This window comes from Barbatula barbatula, assembly GCF_947034865.1.
Source record: "Barbatula barbatula genome assembly, chromosome: 18".
NCBI lineage: Eukaryota > Metazoa > Chordata > Actinopteri > Cypriniformes > Nemacheilidae > Barbatula > Barbatula barbatula.
Window position 1 is genome coordinate 7,126,922 of NC_136781.1, and position 20,422 is coordinate 7,147,343.

The 20,422-nt window shown below is 40.4% G+C and overlaps 1 protein-coding gene across 1 annotated transcript in view; it reads left to right on the forward strand.

The window, feature by feature from the left end:
• Positions 1-20,422, forward strand: part of drp2 (dystrophin related protein 2) — a 92,877-nt gene that overhangs the window by 59,212 nt on the left and 13,243 nt on the right. Inside the window, exons 8-17 of the mRNA XM_079480177.1 lie at positions 3,899-3,959; positions 5,120-5,181; positions 5,581-5,655; positions 7,209-7,410; positions 9,470-9,555; positions 10,824-10,981; positions 13,143-13,309; positions 14,164-14,275; positions 15,298-15,434; positions 15,668-15,733. Coding sequence (XP_079336303.1) covers positions 3,899-3,959; positions 5,120-5,181; positions 5,581-5,655; positions 7,209-7,410; positions 9,470-9,555; positions 10,824-10,981; positions 13,143-13,309; positions 14,164-14,275; positions 15,298-15,434; positions 15,668-15,733 — 1,126 coding nt within the window. The remainder of the gene's footprint in view (positions 1-3,898; positions 3,960-5,119; positions 5,182-5,580; positions 5,656-7,208; positions 7,411-9,469; positions 9,556-10,823; positions 10,982-13,142; positions 13,310-14,163; positions 14,276-15,297; positions 15,435-15,667; positions 15,734-20,422) is intronic.

Sequence of the window (20,422 nt, forward strand, 5' to 3'; positions counted from 1 at the left end):
GATTGGCAGAAGCAGCATTCTTTAGTGGGCAGGGTGGGCCGTACCTTAATTCAATCTTGCTGTCATCCTGACACCTGGACTGTCGTGTAGAATACTGCAGGAGAAATTCCCCTTATGTTGTCCTGGTAAAGAGAGGTTGATCTCAAAATCACTTTAGATAAGTCCTGCGGTAGATTGTAAAGCTGTGTGAAGACACAAGAAATGTGCTGTTTGAAGATACTGATGAAAAGATAGATTTAGCAGTCAGTTCACTGTTTTAGCTTTGGGGTCCCGGCCCTGTATAGGATTTTGAAATGTGGCTTAGAGGACTATTTTGCATTTACATTACATTTTACATTACATTCAGTCATTTAGCAGACGCTTTTATCCAAAGCGACTTACAGATGAGGAAACATTGGAAGCAATTATAACAACATAGGCAAAGAAAATACATAAGTGCATCAAACTAGTCCATTAAAGCCTAGCACAGTATGAAAGCTAAGAATAGTGAGGTTAGTCATTTTTTTATTTTTTTTATTTATATATAAAGAAGGAAAGGGAAGAGAATTAGGAAAAACTCAATCAGCGACGTGTTGACGGAAGAGATGCGTTTTTAGGCGTTTTTTAAAGATGGCAACCGAGTCTGCTGATCTTGTAGCAGCAGGTAGATCATTCCACCAATGTGGAACAGATCCAGTGAAGGTACGGGAGAGTGACTTTTTTCCTTTTTGGGATGGTACCACTAGTCGTTGTTCCTTTGCAGACCGCAGTGATCTGGCAGGAACATAGATCTGCATTAGCGAGTGGAGATACGATGGGCGGGCGGCAACAGGGAGCCAGTGTAACCTGATGAAGAGCGGAGTTACATGCGCTCTCTTCGGTTCATTGAAGACCACTCTTGCCGCCGCATTCTGGATCATCTGGAGAGGTTTGATTGTGCAAGCAGGAAGTCCAGCCAGAAGCACATTGCAATAATCCAGTTTGGACAGGACAAGAGCCTGGACTAGGACTTGCGTAGAGTGCTCCGATAGGAAAGGTCTAATTTTCCTAATGTTGTAGAGGATGAATCTACAGGACCGGGTGGTGCTGGCAACATGACTTGTGAGGTTAAGCCGACCATCGATTACCACTCCCAGGTTTCTGGCTGTGCTGGACGGTGTAATCGTTGATGAGCCTAGTTGAATGGCAAGGTTGTGGTGAATCTTTGGGTTGCCCGGGATCACAAGCAGTTCCGTTTTTGCAAGGTTTAGCTGCAGGTGGTGATCCTTCATCCAAAGCGAGATGTCACTAAGGCATGCCGCGATGCGAGCAGCGACCGTCGGATCGTCCGGTTGAAATGACAAGTAGAGTTGTGTGTCGTCCGCATAGCAGTGATAGGAGAAGCCATGCTTCTGAATGACCGAGCCGAGGGATGTCATGTAAATGGAGAAGAGTAGCGGTCCAAGCACTGAGCCTTGTGGCACCCCCGTGTTGAGCTGTTGGGACGCGGAGACCTCATCTCTCCAGGATACTCTGAATGACCTACCCGAGAGGTAGGACTCAAACCATTGCAACGCCATTCCAGAGACACCCATAGCACTGAGAGAAGCCATGAGGATGTGATGATTGACAGTGTCAAAGGCAGCAGACAGATCCAGTAGGATGAGCACAGAAGACATGGATGATGCTTTTGCCAGTCTCAGGGCTTCGATGACTGAGAGCAGTGCAGTCTCTGTGGAATGACCGGTCTTGAACCCAGACTGATTGCTGTCCAGGAGGTTGTTTTGCATGAGAAAGGAGGAGAGCTGATTGAACACAACTCGCTCCAGGGCTTTGGCGATGAAGGGAAGAAGGGAGACAGGCCTGTAGTTTTCTAGCAGTGTAGGGTCCAGGGTGGGTTTCTTTAGAAGCGGTGTGATGCGAGCCTCTTTGAACGCTGTGGGAAATGTCCCAGTGGTGAGCGAAGAGTTGATGATGTGGGTCAGAGCAGGCACAACCGTTGGAGAGATGGCCTGGAGGAGATGGGTGGGGATGGGATCCAGTGGGCAGGTGGTAGGGTGGTTGGAGCCAATGATCTTTGAGACATCAGCTTCAGACAGAGGAGAAAAGGCAGGGAGCACACACGTGTCAGGGATGTGGGCGGGTTCGACAGATGGTGGCGTAGAGAACTGGCTGCTGATGGCAGTAGTTTTCTTTACGAAGAACGATGCAAAATCAGCAGCTGTTAACTCCGATGAAGGTGCGGGAGCAGGCGGACAGAGGAGAGCAGAGAAGGTTTTGAAGAGCGTTCGAGAGTCCGGAGAGTTGCAGATCCTCGAGTGGTAGTAATCTGTTTTTGCAGAGGTGACATCTACAGAGAAAGAAGAGAGAAGAGATTGGGAGAGAGAGAGGTCTGCAGGGTCTTTTGACTTGCGCCATTTTCTCTCAGCTGACCGGAGGCTGGCACGATGCTCGCGCAGTACATCCGATAACCAGGGAGCCGATGGGGATGGACGGGCTGGTCCAGATGCAAGAGGGCATAGGTTGTCCAAGCAGGATGAAAGCGTGGAACACAGAGTGGCTGTGGCATTGTCTGTATTCAAAAGAGAGAGCTCATCAGAGGGGGGGAGTGCAGAGAGGACAGCAGAGGAAAAACAAGAGGGAGGGAGAGACCGCAGGTTGCGCCGGAAGGTGACCATCGGTGAGACATCTGCGATATCCGGAGCAGTGAGGTCGAGGTCAAGGGTGACGAAGAAGTGATCAGACGTGTGCAGCGGGGTGACCTGATGGTGATGAGTGGAGCAGTACCTTGTGAAGATCAAATCTAGATGGTTTCCAGACTTGTGGGTTGCTGATGTGGAAACCTGCTCGAGGAGAAATGATGCGGTCAGGTTGACGAAGTCAGCAGCCTGTGGCTTTCCAATGTGGATGTTGAAGTCGCCTAGTACCACCAGGGGAGTACCATCCTCAGGGAAGGATGAAAGAAGCACATCCAGCTCCTCCAAGAAATGTCCAAGCTGACCTGGGGGACGATATATTTTTTGCGCAAGACATTGCCAGGTTAAATTTTGCCTGACTAGCAATTTTGTAATCTATTTAAAATATCATATTTTAGCCAATTGATATAATGTTGGGTCCAAAGGTCTGAGACCATTAGTGGAAGTGCATTTTCTAATTTAATACAAACTTATTAAATTACCATGTCAACATCAACACAACAAAATATCCACTAAAACTATTGTCCTCTTTTCATGACAGCATGTACTGGCATTGACTCCACAAGCTTGAGCTGAACATTCATTTTATTAAACCATGATGCTTCAGAAAGAATGTTCCAGAAAAGGAAATCCGATTTTTCCTGAAGAGTTATCGTGATCAGTGACTTAGAAATAGTGCAACATTAGAAACGCCCTAATCTTTTTGTTTATTTCCAGGTTTAAATTAGATTTTAAAATCTGGATTCTCAATAATGGTCTCATATTTTGCACCCCATAACATATCAGTAATGGTGGCATGTTTGGTTGCACTTCATTTTGTGATTTCACTGGAACAGAGAGGGAGACAGAATGAAAAATCGAAAAGATTAGCTGCTTCGGTCTGCCACCGATGAGAAGGAAAGCTAATACTTAATGTATCAGATGTTAACATTTTCTGATGACTAGTAAGGGCTTCGGATTAGCTTAATGTGATGTAAAGATGATGAAACACAGTGAGAATCACTTATTGTATATTATTCACAGATTTTATGATTTGTATATCAGAAGGCAGTAGCATTTGACCTCAGGGTTGCACTCTAATATTCTAAACACCTTTGAGGTGCTGTTGTTTCATAGGCTTTCGGAGTGTAAACTCTATCCCTGAGAGACCTTGAGCAATGCTATTTAAAATTTGGAAAATAGCTTTTCATGCTTGACATGTTCGTTCTGATTGATTTTGCCCTCATTTTTATTTGTAACTCCAGGCTCCGTGCAGATACCTTGGGAACGTGCCATATCCCCAAACAAAGTGCCATACTACATCAAGTAAGTCCAGTGTTTAAGCATGAACAGTCTATGAGCATCAGAAGCAAGACTGACATTGTGAAACCATGTGATGGAGATGTCAGATTACCAGGTAGAGCAAACTCGATTATTGCTCGATTATTGCTTTGTGAAATAAGAAACAGGGTCTCCACGACAACATTTTTGTGTGTTGTGACAACATTGTTGAATAGGGAGGGCAGAAGTTGCCGTCCTCAGTTGCCGAGGTGTAAAAATACTGAGAAATACTACAGTTTTCATGTCACAGATCAATACGCATACCAGCCCAGGTAATGATGAATGCGTGAAGGACTGGCAAACTTCTTGCATCAGGCCTTCTCACTTATTCATTTGTTCCTATCATTTATTCATCTGATATCTTTATTTCATGGCTCCTGCCGTCTGCTGCTGGCGCTGTAGAGGCTGCAGAGGGCAGGCAGATACGAAGACAGGTGGTTATTTATCTAAAGTATTCGTATGTGTACGAATGAAATGAAAGACTCACTCTGCAGTTGTTGACGTGAACAGAAACATTGGATTAAATCTGTTTAATTTATTTAACATGTGCTACATACAGTACAGAATAGGGCAATACATATTAGCATCTAGAAGTTCAGAAGAACCAACAATTCTGTCTTCAGTTATTCACCCTCAAGTTGTTCCATATCCGTATACATCTATATACGTACACAGAGAAAAATATTTGGAAGTTGCTTGCAACCAAACGGATCTCGACCACCATTTACTTCCATGGTAGGAATAATTGCTTCATAAATGTCTTTGTTCTGTAAGTAAGTGGTGTGCAAGAACTGTTTGGTTACAAGCATTCTTCCAAATATCTTTCTCTGTGTTCATAAAAACACATTTATACAGATTTGGAACAACTTGAGCGTGAGTAAATGCAAACAGAATTTGTATTTTGGGATGAACTGTCCCTTTAATATATGTCAGTTGTAGAAAGTCAAAATAATCTAAATATTTGCAGGATTATGGATTATGGATTAAGAACCCTGTGACAACCCTGTAAAAGTGACAACTGTATTTAGCTGCAATGTGTACGTGTTCTGAAATTCCCCCCTCTTCCTTCTGCTCTCTTGCATCTTATTCAGTGTCTCTATTTTTGGCTTCCCTAATGTGCGAATTTTTTTTTACTGTCTTTATAGCCATCATGCTCAGACAACCTGCTGGGACCATCCAAAGATGACTGAATTATACCAAGCTTTGGGTAAGGCAATTAAACACAATTAAACTCGGCGTTCTTTGTGTCTTCTTCCCATCAGGGAAGCTTGCCGCGAACACACACGAGAATGCATATACCAACCACAAGACGGTCTCACGCTGAGCTCTATTACTTTACCTAGACCTCTAATTACAGCCCAATATTTCATCTCACCCTGGAGGTGTAGACAACCGACTCTCTTGTTAACCCAAGGGCAGCTGTGCCAACCATGTGATTGCCTCGCCAGCTTTTAATTAATAATGATTAAAGGACGTTTTTCTGTCTGTATTCATTTGATATGACACTGCTTGTCCAAACGTTTAGAGTTGGCACCAAACCCCACCAAAGTGACACATTATTTCTCTCTTTTCTTTGTATTCACCATTTCTTCCTTCTCTCTCGCAGCCGACCTGAACAACATCAAGTTCTCAGCCTATCGGACGGCTATGAAGCTGCGGCATGTGCAGAAGGCTTTAAGATGTACGTACAGAGAAGCACATCTTGCTGAAAGTCACGCCGGTTTGCCCTTTTCCTTTCCTACTCTCTGAGCGCATAAGTCATTGATTATTCGCGGACGCTGTCGGCCCCGCTGCGCGGCTCTGATCTGTGTTTTTCATTAGAGCCCAGTGATTTTCATGCGGCTTAATTACGCCTAATAATTGGTGTGATTCTACTTCTTCGAGGGAGATCTTTAAAAAGAGGAATTAACCGCTGGTTCTCCGTGACACTGCATAGACAGTAGAGTTTTCCCATCTTTCCCAACTAAAATTCCTTAAATGCAGGTCAGTTATCTCAACAGCTTGTCTTGGCGATGCACCGAGCAGCTGTTTTCGAAGAAACAGGCATACATGTATAATAGCTCCTGTCTACTTTAAATAGGTAAAGACATCTCTATCACTGTTAGTATTATGCCTCTAATGCATCAAATATAAGATTAATACTTGTTGTATAGGATAATGAATTGGAGTTGTTTCGCTCATATCAAAAAACATTTTCAGGTCTATCAGGTTAAATCAAATTCTACATTGTAGATTTAAAATGTGACCCGTTCTGTGAAAAATAAGTCCTAAAATCTAATTTTGAGATAACAAGCATCAAAGTTTGATTTTTAACCAATAATTTAAGTGTGAATTTAATCTTTGACATGGCATTACTTAGCCGAGATTAATTCTATATTTTTACAGAATTATTACATTAAAACCATCCTACAGTAAATAAAGTTAGTAGAAACAGTAACAGTAAATCACAAAAAAAGACTTTGGGTGGGCTTTCACAGGAAGGGTCTCAAATTTGAGTGATGCCTTCACTGGCTTTTGGTTGTCCAGATGTACAGCTTTAACAAATTTGAACAGAAGTTCCGAAATATATGGAAATGCCAGATTTATTTTTCAACAAGTGGCATACGGTAGGTATGTCCTCCCCTTTCACATCCTTTACCCCTCCTCAGTCTGTACATGCAACGGGCATGTAAAAAAATGTTAGGCAGGTGAATCCATGAAGAGTACATGTAGAAAGGACAAATGCTACATGTTGGACCCATCAAAGTGCATAGCATGCTATTTAGATCTGCTCCCAGGACAACATATGTTGCTCTCCATTTCTCATTTTCTCTCGCCGGTCCTCAATCTCTCTCCTGGTTCGCTCATTCACGTCATTAGACAAATTATTATCGAGGCTGCTATAGAAACTACACTGTTCTGTGCGTCTGGCTGGCTGTCATTATTGAGAAAGTGTATATGAAAAGAACATCGACAAAGGCCTGTTAGTGTCTATGACTGACCTCCTAACCCTGAAAGCACCGTAGCCACTCGCCTTCTACATTTTCAGCTCATTATGTCATTATCCAATTATGATGACATCAGCATACACCCTTAACCCCATACTATCTCCGATGCACTAGAGATGGCCAGAGGAAATGATGTTAGAGCAGTCAAATCCAATTAGTTAACATCGCACACACATAATGTGCACCCGTGAGAGCTGGAAACAGGGAAAATGGGCAAATAAGCATCTGGCAATATGTATGTCTCCAGTGGACCTGCTGAAGCTGAGCAGCGTGGTGGACATGTTCAGAGAACAGGATCTTCTGCAGAGCGAACACGTGATGGATGTGGTGGAGGTCATCCACGCTCTCACCTCCCTTTACGAGAGACTGGAGGAGGAAAGGTCCGTACTGATCAACATCCCCCTTTGCGTCGACATGTGCCTCAACTGGCTGCTGAACGTTTACGACAGGTACGACCCTGACCGTAGTGTCACCCATAATCCCTGTATACAGTGACCCTAACCTTCTGTCAACAAGATCCATTTATCATACAGAGAGACCCCCGTCCCATTCACGTGTCAAGGTTTTTAACCTCTCGGTTGCATTACAGGGTATGATATTTTGCGGGATCCAGTGTAAAATGAATTCGATGACTTAAGCACTAAAAGTCATGTCGGCAGGCAGCCAATCAGACCACAGGAAGAGTTAACAGCCTCACTGCTTGACTCGGAATATCAAGTTCTGTGCCAAGCTCTTGACTGAGGACATCAAACATATTTCCTAGCAAATGTTTTTTTTACTTGGCAATTTATTTATGAAAGCAATGTTTTTCTTTGTTTTGTTTTTTCAAATATCAATCAGATATTTGTCTTTAATGTCTAGCAGGTTCTTAACTACCTGCTGCTAATGACTTGAAATCAGTGCTCCCACCCTGCAAATAATTGGTTGTAATTGTTTTTTTGTTTTGCTACAAACGCTGGATGGGAATAAGAATAAGCAGCATGCATGAGAATGATAATGACATGCTCTCAGTCAAACAAGAAGGCAAACAAGATACTAAATGTTCCCTTTGGTTGCAACACAGACAGAGGATTTCTTCTTGCACTATGCGCAGTGTTTGATCTGCTTTCTAGAACATTTTTGGACCTTCGCAGGTGTACGAAAGCAATCTGATTTGATTTGCTGGTGCCATCACAGAGAAGCTCCACTGCTTTCTGACCTGTTTTAAGCTTTGTTGCTATTTTTTATACATACACACACGTTCTAGAAATAAAATAATCTAGAAATATGATTACATAATTCTACATTGTCTTGTCAACATCTTTATTCTATCAAATTCTATTTAGAATCCGTAGCGTTCCGCCCCTTTACTATAATAGCAGCTGAAGCGGCGCAAGAAACGCTACTCGATATGTCACACACTAGTGGTATATATTTCTTTTTACTATCTATGGGTATTAAGAAAAATCCATAATATGGGTGTAAAAACATACTACAAACATACATATAAATGCATAAAGTTGAGAAAAATCTCATAATTTTCTTTGGTAAATACCACGAACAGTTCCCAAACACCCAAACAAGACACAAGGGTTAAAGCATGAGTGTGTCATGTAATATATCACACTATATATTATAATAAACAATATATATACAGTACGTGAGTGAGATGTATGTCAGCACGGATTAAAACAATGGAATGTCAATGAGGTGTTACCAGCAAATGTAAACAGATTGTGCGTGAATCTCTGCAGCAAACTAGACAGATGGCCTGTGGAACTAGATTCAAGATGTGTAATGTACATATACAGCATGTAATAGGCAGTGGTGTTCATAAGTCTGAGGCCAGTGAAAGGTTCACATTTTTCTTTTTTGTAAATGCTAATTTATTTTATCAGTGACACTTAAATGCAGGATTAACAAGAAGGTCTGAATTTCAAGAAGTTGTGCTTCAACCTTTGAATTCAATGGAAGCAAAGAGATCTGACCTTTTGTACAAATCAGTTAACAGCTTGTATAAACACATATATACACTGTATCAGTGTATTTATACTTGTAATAATATCCGTTGGTCATTGTTAAACTGTTGATATTGCTGCATTTGTATAATATGTGTTCGGAAGCCTCTGGCCCTGTTGCTGTATGTGTTTTATTAGTGTACAAGCCCCCGGCAGATTCCTCATCAGGATTCAGAAGTGGAGTAGGATGCTCCTCCACAACTTCATATGTTGACCGTATAGCAGCTTTATATTTTTAATGACTGTAGACCTGCGATAGGCAGGTGTTCCTGCATTCCAGGTTCCTGGATTGTTTATGATTTTTCTAGTTGACGTTTGGCTAGATGTGCTGCAGTACATTCTGCATTACAATGTGATGGGACTTACAATTCAGTTTGCTTTTGTCCACCCCCTTAAAACTACCAGATCGTATGTCTTTGAAAGTAAATGAGTGGTAGGATCTCTGAGCATTTGAATGTGTTTGTGATTGTTATCTTTAACTTTGTGAAATGTGTTCTGTTGTTGTATCCAGTGGGCGTAATGGTAAGATGCGGGTGCTCTCCTTCAAGACAGGTCTGGTGATTCTATGCAACTCTGACATCCAGGAGAAATATAAATGTGAGTCAAGAACTTTAATCCTGCTGCACCCTGGATCCCTTTTATTTAATTTATTTTTTATTTAAATTTCCCTTTTTATTTTTTTATTCAGACTTGCTTTGTTTATTATGCAGTTTTTCTTGTGGGCACTGTTGGTTGCTTTCACTATCCCCGTGTGTATTTTGAATGCATTGTGAAGACCAAATATTTCCACATCAACCCCCGCAGTGTAGGTGATGTCAGGGTTTATATATCCTAGTGGGGTTGTTGTCGTCACTATGTGGGCCAAACTTGACCCACACCTTTATCATTATTGGAACATGTGATCCAATCAAACTAAACAGAGCTCGATGTCACAGTGCAAAATCCCAACCATTGAGTTTACTCTCATGGGGATTCCTTCTCAGTTTTCTGATATGCCATATATCTGTGGCCTACAATTTAATCTGAGAGGGCGTTTTGACGGGGCGGTCATGAGCCAGTAAATAAGAGTCAGGTGCAGTGCACTGCAGAATGCACTGGAGGCAAAGACTCGGGTGTTAACATACTTGCTGTCAGAACTCCATCTGTCGACCATCATAAAACCAAAACATGCGTGCAAGTGAGTTTTATATTAGTAAAGAGAGCGGGAGAACACTATTTGATTGACCAGTCTTTGCTCTCTGTGATAAAATAATCTTTATGATTTCAATAGTAAAGATCACAACCTGTTGTTGCAGATGTGGGGCCTGTTGATGTGTTTGCGGCAACATTGTATGTCGCTGTGAATTGTGTGTGTGTGTTTGCAAGGTAAGGAAGAGTGTGTGCCAGCCACCACAGATATATGCTATTTTTACTGTCACTGCAGAGAACGTTCTCACTCCTGTCAGAATCACTCTGTTCACATGAGGACTAGTTTCGTGACACGCTCACTATCTAAACTGGTTCAGTTCTCTCACCTAATGTTAGGCATTGTCCCGTTACATCAGTGCATTTATTAAGAACACGCATGCAAATAATACCAGTCTCAGCGTCGGAAAAATCATCTCCCAATCGGTATTTTTCATTTCTTTAGACATCTTTAAAGTGTTGTAAATACGTCATTTATTTTTCTGGAATAAAACGCACTAAACGTTAATGCCAGTCATCCTGTCTCCTTCCCCATGACGTGTTTGTGACCTAAAGATCCTATTTAAATCTCACACTCCCACCTATAGAAGTCTTCAAGCTGACACAAAACTCTTCCTTTTTGTCTAGCATCTCCTCCTCATGCATTATTCCGTCTGTTCCTCTGTGTGTGCGTGTCGCAGATCTTTTCCGACAAGTGTGCGGTCCAGCCGGACTGACAGATCTGAAACATCTCAGTCTTTTGCTGCACGAGGCCATTCAAATCCCTCGGCAGCTCGGGGAGGTGGCGGCGTTCGGAGGCAGCAACGTGGAGCCCAGTGTCCGTAGCTGCTTTCGAATGGTAAGACTGTCAGACTGGGACTGTAACTTAAGGTCCGGTGCCTATTTTTTACTTAAAATGGACAAGAACTGCTTCTTTTGACTGAGATCGATGCATCATTGTGTGTGTCTAGAATAGTGTGAAATAGTGAATAATACAGAAAAGACAAATAGCAGACTGTGGGCGGTCTGCACCCTTTTTGCATCGTATTTACACCGGCAAGACGTATTTTTAGGATTGTTTACTTATACGCCTCTGAGATCTCTCCTATGAGATGTCATATACTGTAGACATCTAGAGATGTCTGTAAGATGTTTTTGATTTAGAATGTATGTAAAAAGGCTCTTTCTCAGACCTTTAGCAGATGTTTTTGCACAGCAGATCTTTTCTAGACATCTTAAAGACGTACCTGTGTTTCTTGGTGGGGGTGACGTCTGAGGCTGAGACATATTCAGCCTGCAGGATATTCTTTCTCTCTCTGTTTTTGATATGCTGTGTAATGGATCCCTTTGCACGGGCCCTCTGCTCTCTGTAATGAGCAAATCTTCTTAAACATTTGTACCAAAGGCCCACTCTCTCAATTGTCTTTTTTATTGCCTGTCACATTTTTATTACGTTCTCTCTCACTCTCTCCTAACTGGGCTGTGCTGCTCCTTTTTGTTCGGGCTGCAACACACACATATTAAAAAACTGTTGTGTAATTTTATTCCACTGGGTTTTTCCAAAGCATTGTTGACCTGAGAACTAAATGAAGACTTTGCTATGCTGATGAACTTGTTCAGGGTTTGAAAACAAGTGCCGCTTCATGTAATTGCATATAGTATATTGTGGCCCGCTCAAATCTTCTCAAATCTCATATCTAAATCTGTGATTCTGAAACCCCCTGGCACTTCGTTATAATTGTGAAATAGGTGTAGGGTGAAGGTTTTTTTTGTTGGGCTGCAACACACACAGATTAAAGAGCTGTTGTATAATTTTATTCCACTGGGTTTTGGTGAGTCTTCGGCCAGAAAAGTACTCTACGCTGATATGCAGATTGAAATGCTTGACCAAAGCGTTGTTGACCTGAGAACTAAATGAAGACTTTGCTATGCCAATGAACTTGTTCAGGGTTTGAAAACTAAAGTGTTGCTTTCATGTTATTGCATATAGTATTGTGGCTCACACTATGCTTGGAGAGTGCAGATGTAATCCCTGCTGAAATCTTCTCAAATCTCATATCTAAATCTGTAATTCTAAAAACCCCTGGCACTTCATTATAATTGCGAAATAGGTGTAGGGCGAAGTTTTTTTTTTTGTTGAATGCCCTTAAACCTTTTATTCCTGGGTGTGCCAGCCCGTAATTAAATTGAATCCCATTTTGGAGCATGTGTGCAATTTCAGGCGCACGTAATTAAAATCCATTTATTTTCACATTTGTTCCATGTCTGTATTTTATTACTGGAGGAAATGCCATCGCTGTGCCAATCAGCACTTCCCATTTACCCAATTTATCACCGTCTGGATTAATCACGTCAGACAGATAGAGCGATGCGTCTTGGCTGGGCTGTGTGTGCTTGGGCATATGCCTGATGAAGAGACTGGTGCGTTTTGTTTGAAGTTATGGACAGATCTCTGGGGAGACTTTCGGCTCTCTCTGTGCCATTGACTGTTTGGAACCCTTGTTGTTTTTTCAGTAAAACTTCTGGAGTGTTCCTTTCAACTCCACACTACAAAATTTCGCCTAAGACCCTGACTATAAACACAGTCATTCACACACACACGCACACGCACACACACACAGGATGCACACAACCTCAGTAGACACCACACTCCAGCGACTGCGAAGCGCTACGCTACAGATTCTCGTGTTAATTATGCAGCTCTGCCCGAGCTACAGAAAGGGCCCTGGGGAAATCAACCTTTTAATGCATCTCCAATGCGCATTTAATGAGAATTTAGTACATTCCAGATTTGTGTGCCATTTTCTCTTATTAGGGTTATTTCCTGTTTTTCGTATTTCCTGCTGTGTCACGGTTTGAAGGGGCAGCCTCATGGGGATTGTGTCGCTTTACTTATAATCACACAGTTGTTAAGGAGTTCCCATCAGACACCAGATGTTTTGGGTACCTAATTGGGCGTGTCACTATGACCAGTATGGCATCCGCCTTTGTTGTAAATTTATTTTATGGTTTATCTCTAGGCTCCGGGTAAATCTTCCATTGAGGTGTCTCACTTCCTTGAGTGGATGAGTCTGGAGCCTCAGTCAGTAGTTTGGCTTCCTGTTCTCCACCGAGTGACTGTAGCTGAGACAGCCAAGCACCAGGCGCGCTGCCACATATGTAAGCAGTGCCCTATCAAGGGCTTCAGGTGAGGAACTATAATGCTTAGGAATGATAAGTGTTTTTCTTGATCAATGGGCACCATTGTAAGTACAATTGTTCACCCAAAGTCACCCAGGGGGATCAATGCAGGTCAGTGTTGTTTGGTCCTCTTTTGTGTTCTGCACAAGGAAGTGAATAACATGACTGTGAGTATGAAGACATTTTCGGTTGAACTGTCCTTTTAATAGAACTGCAAATGCACATCATTTGTGGAACAAAAAAAGGAGTTGCACCTTTGGATACAATGACAGTGAATGGTGGCTACGGCTGTCAAGCATGATTTTTAGTGAAAGTCGACAAATTGCAGTCGGTTTCTCAGTCCTAGATAAAGTGTTTTATAGACTACATTTATGTTTTTATGGTGCTTTTTTGTCCTCTTTGACGGCTGAAAGCCCTGGTCTTTATCTAGTATCAAACTAAAAAGAATTAAAGGAATACTTCACCTACAAAAATGAAAATTCTGTCACTCACTATTTATTCACCCTCTTGTCATTTTAAACTTGTATGACTTTCTCTCTTCTGCAGAACACAAAGGAAGAATGTTGTTAACCAGCACCCATTCACTTATTTTCCTTTAGTGTCCATTCAACAGAAGTGAATGGGTGCCGGCGCTGTTCGGTTAACAACTTTCTTCAAAATATCTACTTTTGTGTTCTGCAGAGGAATGAAAGTCATATAGCTTTGAAATGACAATAGGGTGGGTAAATGATGACAGAATATAAATTTTTGTAAATGTAACCAAATGTGAAGCATTTTTGGAAAACCCTAAAAAGCTGTACTTTTCACCAGGGTACAATTAATTTATTGAAACTCATTTTCTTCACATTTTTACTATCGCAGATACCGAAGTTTGAAGCAGTTCAATGTAGACATCTGCCAGACGTGTTTTCTCACCGGCCGCACAAGCAAGGGCAAGAAACTACACTACCCCATCATGGAGTACTACACACAGGTATGTACGCTTGCTTTTTGTGGGAATTTCTCCTTGCCAACTGGCAGCTGTGTGCTTGCTCAAAAGTAGCACATTTAATCGCTATTGTTCAATTGCACTATACAAAATAAATATAAATTGAGTTGAATTGATCCTCTGCAATGAATTACAGCACAAGGCCAGTTGCTTAATGGTTTTCCCATTCTCCATTCTGAGTTTTATAGGTGGCTGTCTTTGTTATGCACTGGCTTTCTGTAGTTGCTCAAGATAATATATTGATAAAGGAAAGCAGATAAATGTGCTGAGGAGGAACTGATGCTGTTTTAGGATAAATTTTATTCAGGGGATGTTTTATCTCTCTGTTTTTTATCTCCATTGGCAGTGCTAATCTCATCAGTTGCATTACTGAAAAAACTGTTGACAGATGGAGAGCTTTTTATGATAGCTAAAATGAAATAATGTATTAGGATGAAAAAAACTTTGAAATAGAAGATATGAGTAAATAACACTTGCAACATATCACCAATGCATGAGCATGAGCAATAATTATGGTTTATTTAAATAATCCAATCCTATTATGTTCGAGATTGCTCCACTTCAGATGTGTGAGTTTATTATCTTGCCCAAATGAATCGAGAATGTATGAGATTAATCAGCTATATTCATAAAGGTAAAATTACAAATTACATTTGTGCACACAGTAAACCAAATGCACCTGGGAATGTGCTGCATGCTATTTATGATGTTGTAAAATTGTGCTGTACATAATGCAATTGCCTAAACAATTATTTAAACAATAAAGGGATCGTTCACCCAAAAATTTAAATTCTGTCATCATTTATTCACCCTCATGTCATTCAACGTTCTTCAAAATATCACAGTTTTGCAGGTTTGGAATTCAAAGTAAAATCAACTAAACCTAATGAATACGACATGATAAAACTTTTTTCAAAACACTGCTTAATGTTTTGTGTAGAAATGAACATCGCCACTGGCTCTCGTTCTCTGTCTTTCTCTCTCTGTCTCTCTCTGAATCATTGCAGACCACCTCAGGCGAGAAGATGCGGGACTTTGCTAAGACGCTAAAGAACAAGTTCCGCTCGAAGCAGTATTTTAGTAAACATCCTCAGAGGGGTTACCTGCCCGTCCAATCCATGCTAGAGGTGGAAAGCTCTGAGACGTGAGTGAGATTTACGGTCTCCTCTGATGAGAATCTCCTCCCAAGCACCATCTTGCTCTTTTTGAAGGTGTATTATTAGAGAACCATGGAACACAGCACAGTTGGTTTATGACAGCAGGGAGGGAGTGATTCTTGACATGACCCACTTCACAACTTAATTGTTGTTATACACAAGCATTTGTACGTAACATGCTGCTTTGCTAACAGATGTGTGTGTATGTGTGTTCTGACAGGCCCTGTTCATCTCCCAGGCTGCCTCATGCGGACACACACAGCCGAATCGAGCACTTTGCCAGCAGGTAGGAATTCAATCTCTCACGGACAACGATCGCACCACACCTTTGCTCTGATACTCTTCCAGCGACTTCGCTGCTCACTCCCCTGAGCTCCCATTGGCATATTGATCCTCTTTGCATGGACACTGTTCCAAACTGTGGGCTTGTAACAACAGAGAGGGATGGTGAGAGAGAGAGGGAGGGAGAGAGAGAGATATCAAAAGAGAGAAAGGGTGAGATGGCATGCAGAAGGGTAGACAGGGGTCAGATGCTTTCCTGCAGAAGAATGAAAGCTCCATGTGGAGGGTCTGGAGGGCTGAAGGGAGCTGCCAGCACAGATCAGTCTCTACTCTGGTATGACCGTGGTGCACACTACACACGCTGAAATAGACACAAGCCAAAACAGAAACATGCTAGATATAGTTCTTATGCATATATACAGTCATTGCTGTGGGATTTGATACAGAGTGTAAAGTTTATTGCATTTTCTTTTTTATTTCTATAGCACTTTTTCAGTATTTTGTAATGTTGAAAAGCAGCTTTAAAGAACATCCTTAAAGCAGAAAGTTTAGAGTCAGGAGAGAAATAAGGCTTACAGAAAATACATCTAGCAAAGAAGAATTAGAGACATTACAAAAACAGTATGAAAATGTTAAAACAGTAATATAATAAAATACATTAATTCAAACTTTGATTTAATATCATAATGTGTACATTACAAACTTTGAAAACATTCTCTACTTTAAAAGGAATGATAATGGTCTATACACTATCAGAAAATGGTAAAAATGTATAAGATATTAGTATTTCATTGGTACTAAATACAGCTGTGGAAAAAATAAGAAACCATTCCAATCAGCATCTCTGGATGCATTGTGACCATTCAAGTTCAGTGTCTGTTGAATTTCAACCAAATCAAACCTCAGGAGTGACAAAGTCATCCAACAGCAATGCGGGTGACTGACAGCATGACAAAACACATGAAAACTATAATAAAAAAGGTTGTTTGATCTTTTTCTAAATACATAAAAGTGAATATAAACTTGTTTTCTTTGCAGTATTTTAGGCTACATAAAGGCAGAGCTTTCTTTCTGTTATTTTGACCTGTTTCCAGTTTGTATTTTCTCCAGTTTTACTTGGTGAGAAATATTGTTAGTAGGTCACGGAATGAAACGAAAATTATAATTTTTACCTAAACACATCCTATATATTATAAATTCAGAAAAACTGAAAACAATTATATGAATACAACAATAAAAATAAAACTGAAAAATGTTCTCTTAATTATTTCCGTGGCTGTATTAATGTACCTAAATGTTAGGACCATTTAAAAGGTTATTGTCCCAGTGGCAGATTGGTAAAAAATTTTACCATTTACTTCCGACTGTGTAAAATAAACCACACCAAAAATAAAACATCTAATCATTGAAGTATTATCCCTCCAAAACTGTATTAACAGAACAGGTTTTCTCTTAAAAAATTATGTTTTCATCTGGTTCCCTCGACTTTACTGCCTATACTAGTATCTCTTTTGGAACTAACATAGCCATAGTGTTGTTGTGCTGGCTGTTGAGCTGTGGTGAATCTCACAGCGCAGTGTGGCTGGTTTGGTTTGACTACAAGGGATATTGCCCCATCTAACTGCGCTGCCAACCACCTAACACATGCAAATAGACAGAACATCAGCTCTTAGCTTAACCTACCATACTGTGCTGCCAACTGTCTCCGTTCACACCCTGCTACCTCTTACCAGAACACACGCCCGCACACACACACTGAAAAAAAAGATTTGTTGGATTTACTCAATTGAATTATGGACATTGGTTCCACACATTTAGTTTGAGTTCAACCTGTCCTATGCATTCATGTAATTTCATTATAATGCTATCGAGTTAATCAGATGTATTTTCAAAAGGTAACGTGTAAATAGTCTTTTTAAGTTCTACTAACATAATTCAATTATGTTAGCCTAACATAATTATTTTATTTTAGATATATGCTGCAATCATGTTAGTTTTGTGCAATTGAATTAGGTTATTCTAACATAATTTTGACAATTTCACTTAAATTAGATTTAATGGGTTGTTGTATACTGTTTTATTTCAATAAAACAAAAACCTTTTTTAAAGCCTTTATTTAATCAATGTAACAATGCATCATTTAAATAAAATGTCTAAAGAACATCGTTTTCAAAAACTTAGCATATATAACTTTATTTCATAAAATTACTGCTCTCTTAAACCTCAAAACTGTACCCAAGAAAAAAAACTTGCATTTAAAAACTTACATGTAGATTAATAAAAAAAATCTACTTGCAGTCTCTGCTAAACATCATAGCTTGAACGTTTTTTATTATTTACTGTCAAATGTAAAAATAATCATGACAGTATCTGACCCTTACCCAAACTATAAACAATGTATTATGCTATTTCATCCATATGTCATATAATCAACTCTCTCATCAATCAACATTTGCAGTATAAAAAGAAGGGCCACATACAGACAAAAACGGATTAAGAAACAAGAGTCTTTTAGGATTAAGGAACAGTCTAAAAGACGATGCGATCACGGTTTACACTCTGCAGTGGTGTCTTGCGTGAGGACTGCTGGAAATTTTCTGGGGTCTCAGCAGCCATTCAAAGGCGGTCCATCTCACTGGTGGAGCTTAGATTTGAAATGTTGTGCCTTGATAGAGAGTTCCCCTCCATCCAACTCCATTATGAGTTTTTGAAGAATTTCTAAAGTAAAACGCAACTTTTTGGGGTACTGCAGGTTAAGAGCATAAATTAGACCGAACAACATTGACGTTGCAAAAGCCACACTGTCGAGATCATGAAGCACTGCCACACCCTCTAGCACAATTCCGACATCATGGGCTTCATTGTCAGCAGTGTCCTTTATCACGAAGATGCCCATGGTGGTCTTTTCAAAGGCACTCTGTAAAAGATCTTCGTCCATGTCCTAAAGATAGAACACAAGAGGAATATGTAGTTAACACATAAACAATATTTCTAGTGGATAAATGTAAATGCTAAATGTATGCTGCAGTGTGCATATTTGATGACACCATGGTTTTTAGATGTAGTAATGTGTTGCTACACAGTACAGATTCCATTGGTTAAGCTATAACTACTCACCACATACTCCTGAATGAGATCTTTAGGGTCCTCATTAAGATAGATACAGAGTCCTTTGATGGCAAGTTCACGAGCTGCATCAATGTCATCCTTAAAGAAAATTAGCCAGAGCAGAAAAAGAAAGGTTAGTAACAAACATTACTCAAAACATAATAAAAATAAAGAGCACAATGGGTCTCATTCACCAAAAGTTAATAATAATGTATCAATCAAGCTATTATCTGTATTTTCTAAAGTGAAACGTACTGAAATGTAAATGGTGATATTCGGGGATGCAAAAACATTGGGGTGAAAAAGTTGAGGTACACAAGCATATAATGACAGAAAAGCATGGTTACTGAATTATTAAAATGTTGATGTCAGAGATTCCGTTAGCCTGGAGACTTTAGTGTACAAAATGACATTATTAATGTTCATTCAATGTTAAGTGTAGGATAATTTACAGGCACCCTGTTGATAGAGAGTTCCCCTCCATCCAACTCCATTATGAGTTTTTGAAGAATTTCAAAATCAGCACTACAATCATCAGGTTGTAATCAGCACTAAAGGTTTACATTTACATTTATTCATTTGGCAGACGCTTGACTTACAAGTTGTTTTATACAGTGGCACATTACTGCAGAGCAATCAGGGGTAAGGTGTCTTGCTCAAGGGCCCTTCAGTCATGACCTGCTGACACTGAGATTAGAACCGGCAACCTTCTGACCACAAGCCCAACGCTCTAACCATTAGGCCACAGCTGACCCCAGGTCCAGGTCGCACACACTCCCAATGTGAAATCTTAATGTTATAATCTAAAGCCTGGCTGTGGGAGATATTTTATGATTGTGGACATTATAGGACGTTTATAGGTCATTAAGTTGAACTTAAAACCATACTGTATGTTTAACTTTGTCGGTGTGGTAATGTCAAAGCGTCAGTGGTGCCAACAACACGAGAAACTAAGCTGACGATGCGTTACGTCACAGTCGGTATATCAGTCAACTTCACGCCGTTCCTTTAGACAGACATTGATGGCGCTTTTGCCCATTACTGTTATATGATAATGGTGCCGACATATAGTGGAAGACGGTCCTAAAATCACACAGCAGTGATTTTGGAAGCTAAGGTTTCCCCTTTTTTGTTAATACTAAACGTTAACGTTAGGTTGTCTAATTCACTTGCTGTACATTACCAATACCAGGCCCTGACATAAGAACGTATAGGCTACAAAACGCATTCTTTCCTATCAAACCTCAGCACAAAACAATTTTAGTCAAGGTATGGACAGGTAACGTTAGCCTAATATTATTCGCCTGACGAATAATTAACATTTATGACTGATTTTGTCACGTCGAATACGTGTGATAAACTACGAGTAATATTTACGTTGACTTTCCTCAAAAAAAGAATTCGAAGAAATAGACCGTCGACATGATTTATCTTTAAACACTATTTGTTGCATTTACTCTGACAATGACTTCCTTTTTAGTTTATATCATACGATATTTACTTAAATTCTTACCTTTTAACGAGCTCTGGAAACAAATCAGTCAGCCCCCTCAAGCGTCCTCGCCCAGACCAACGGTCCTAGTTT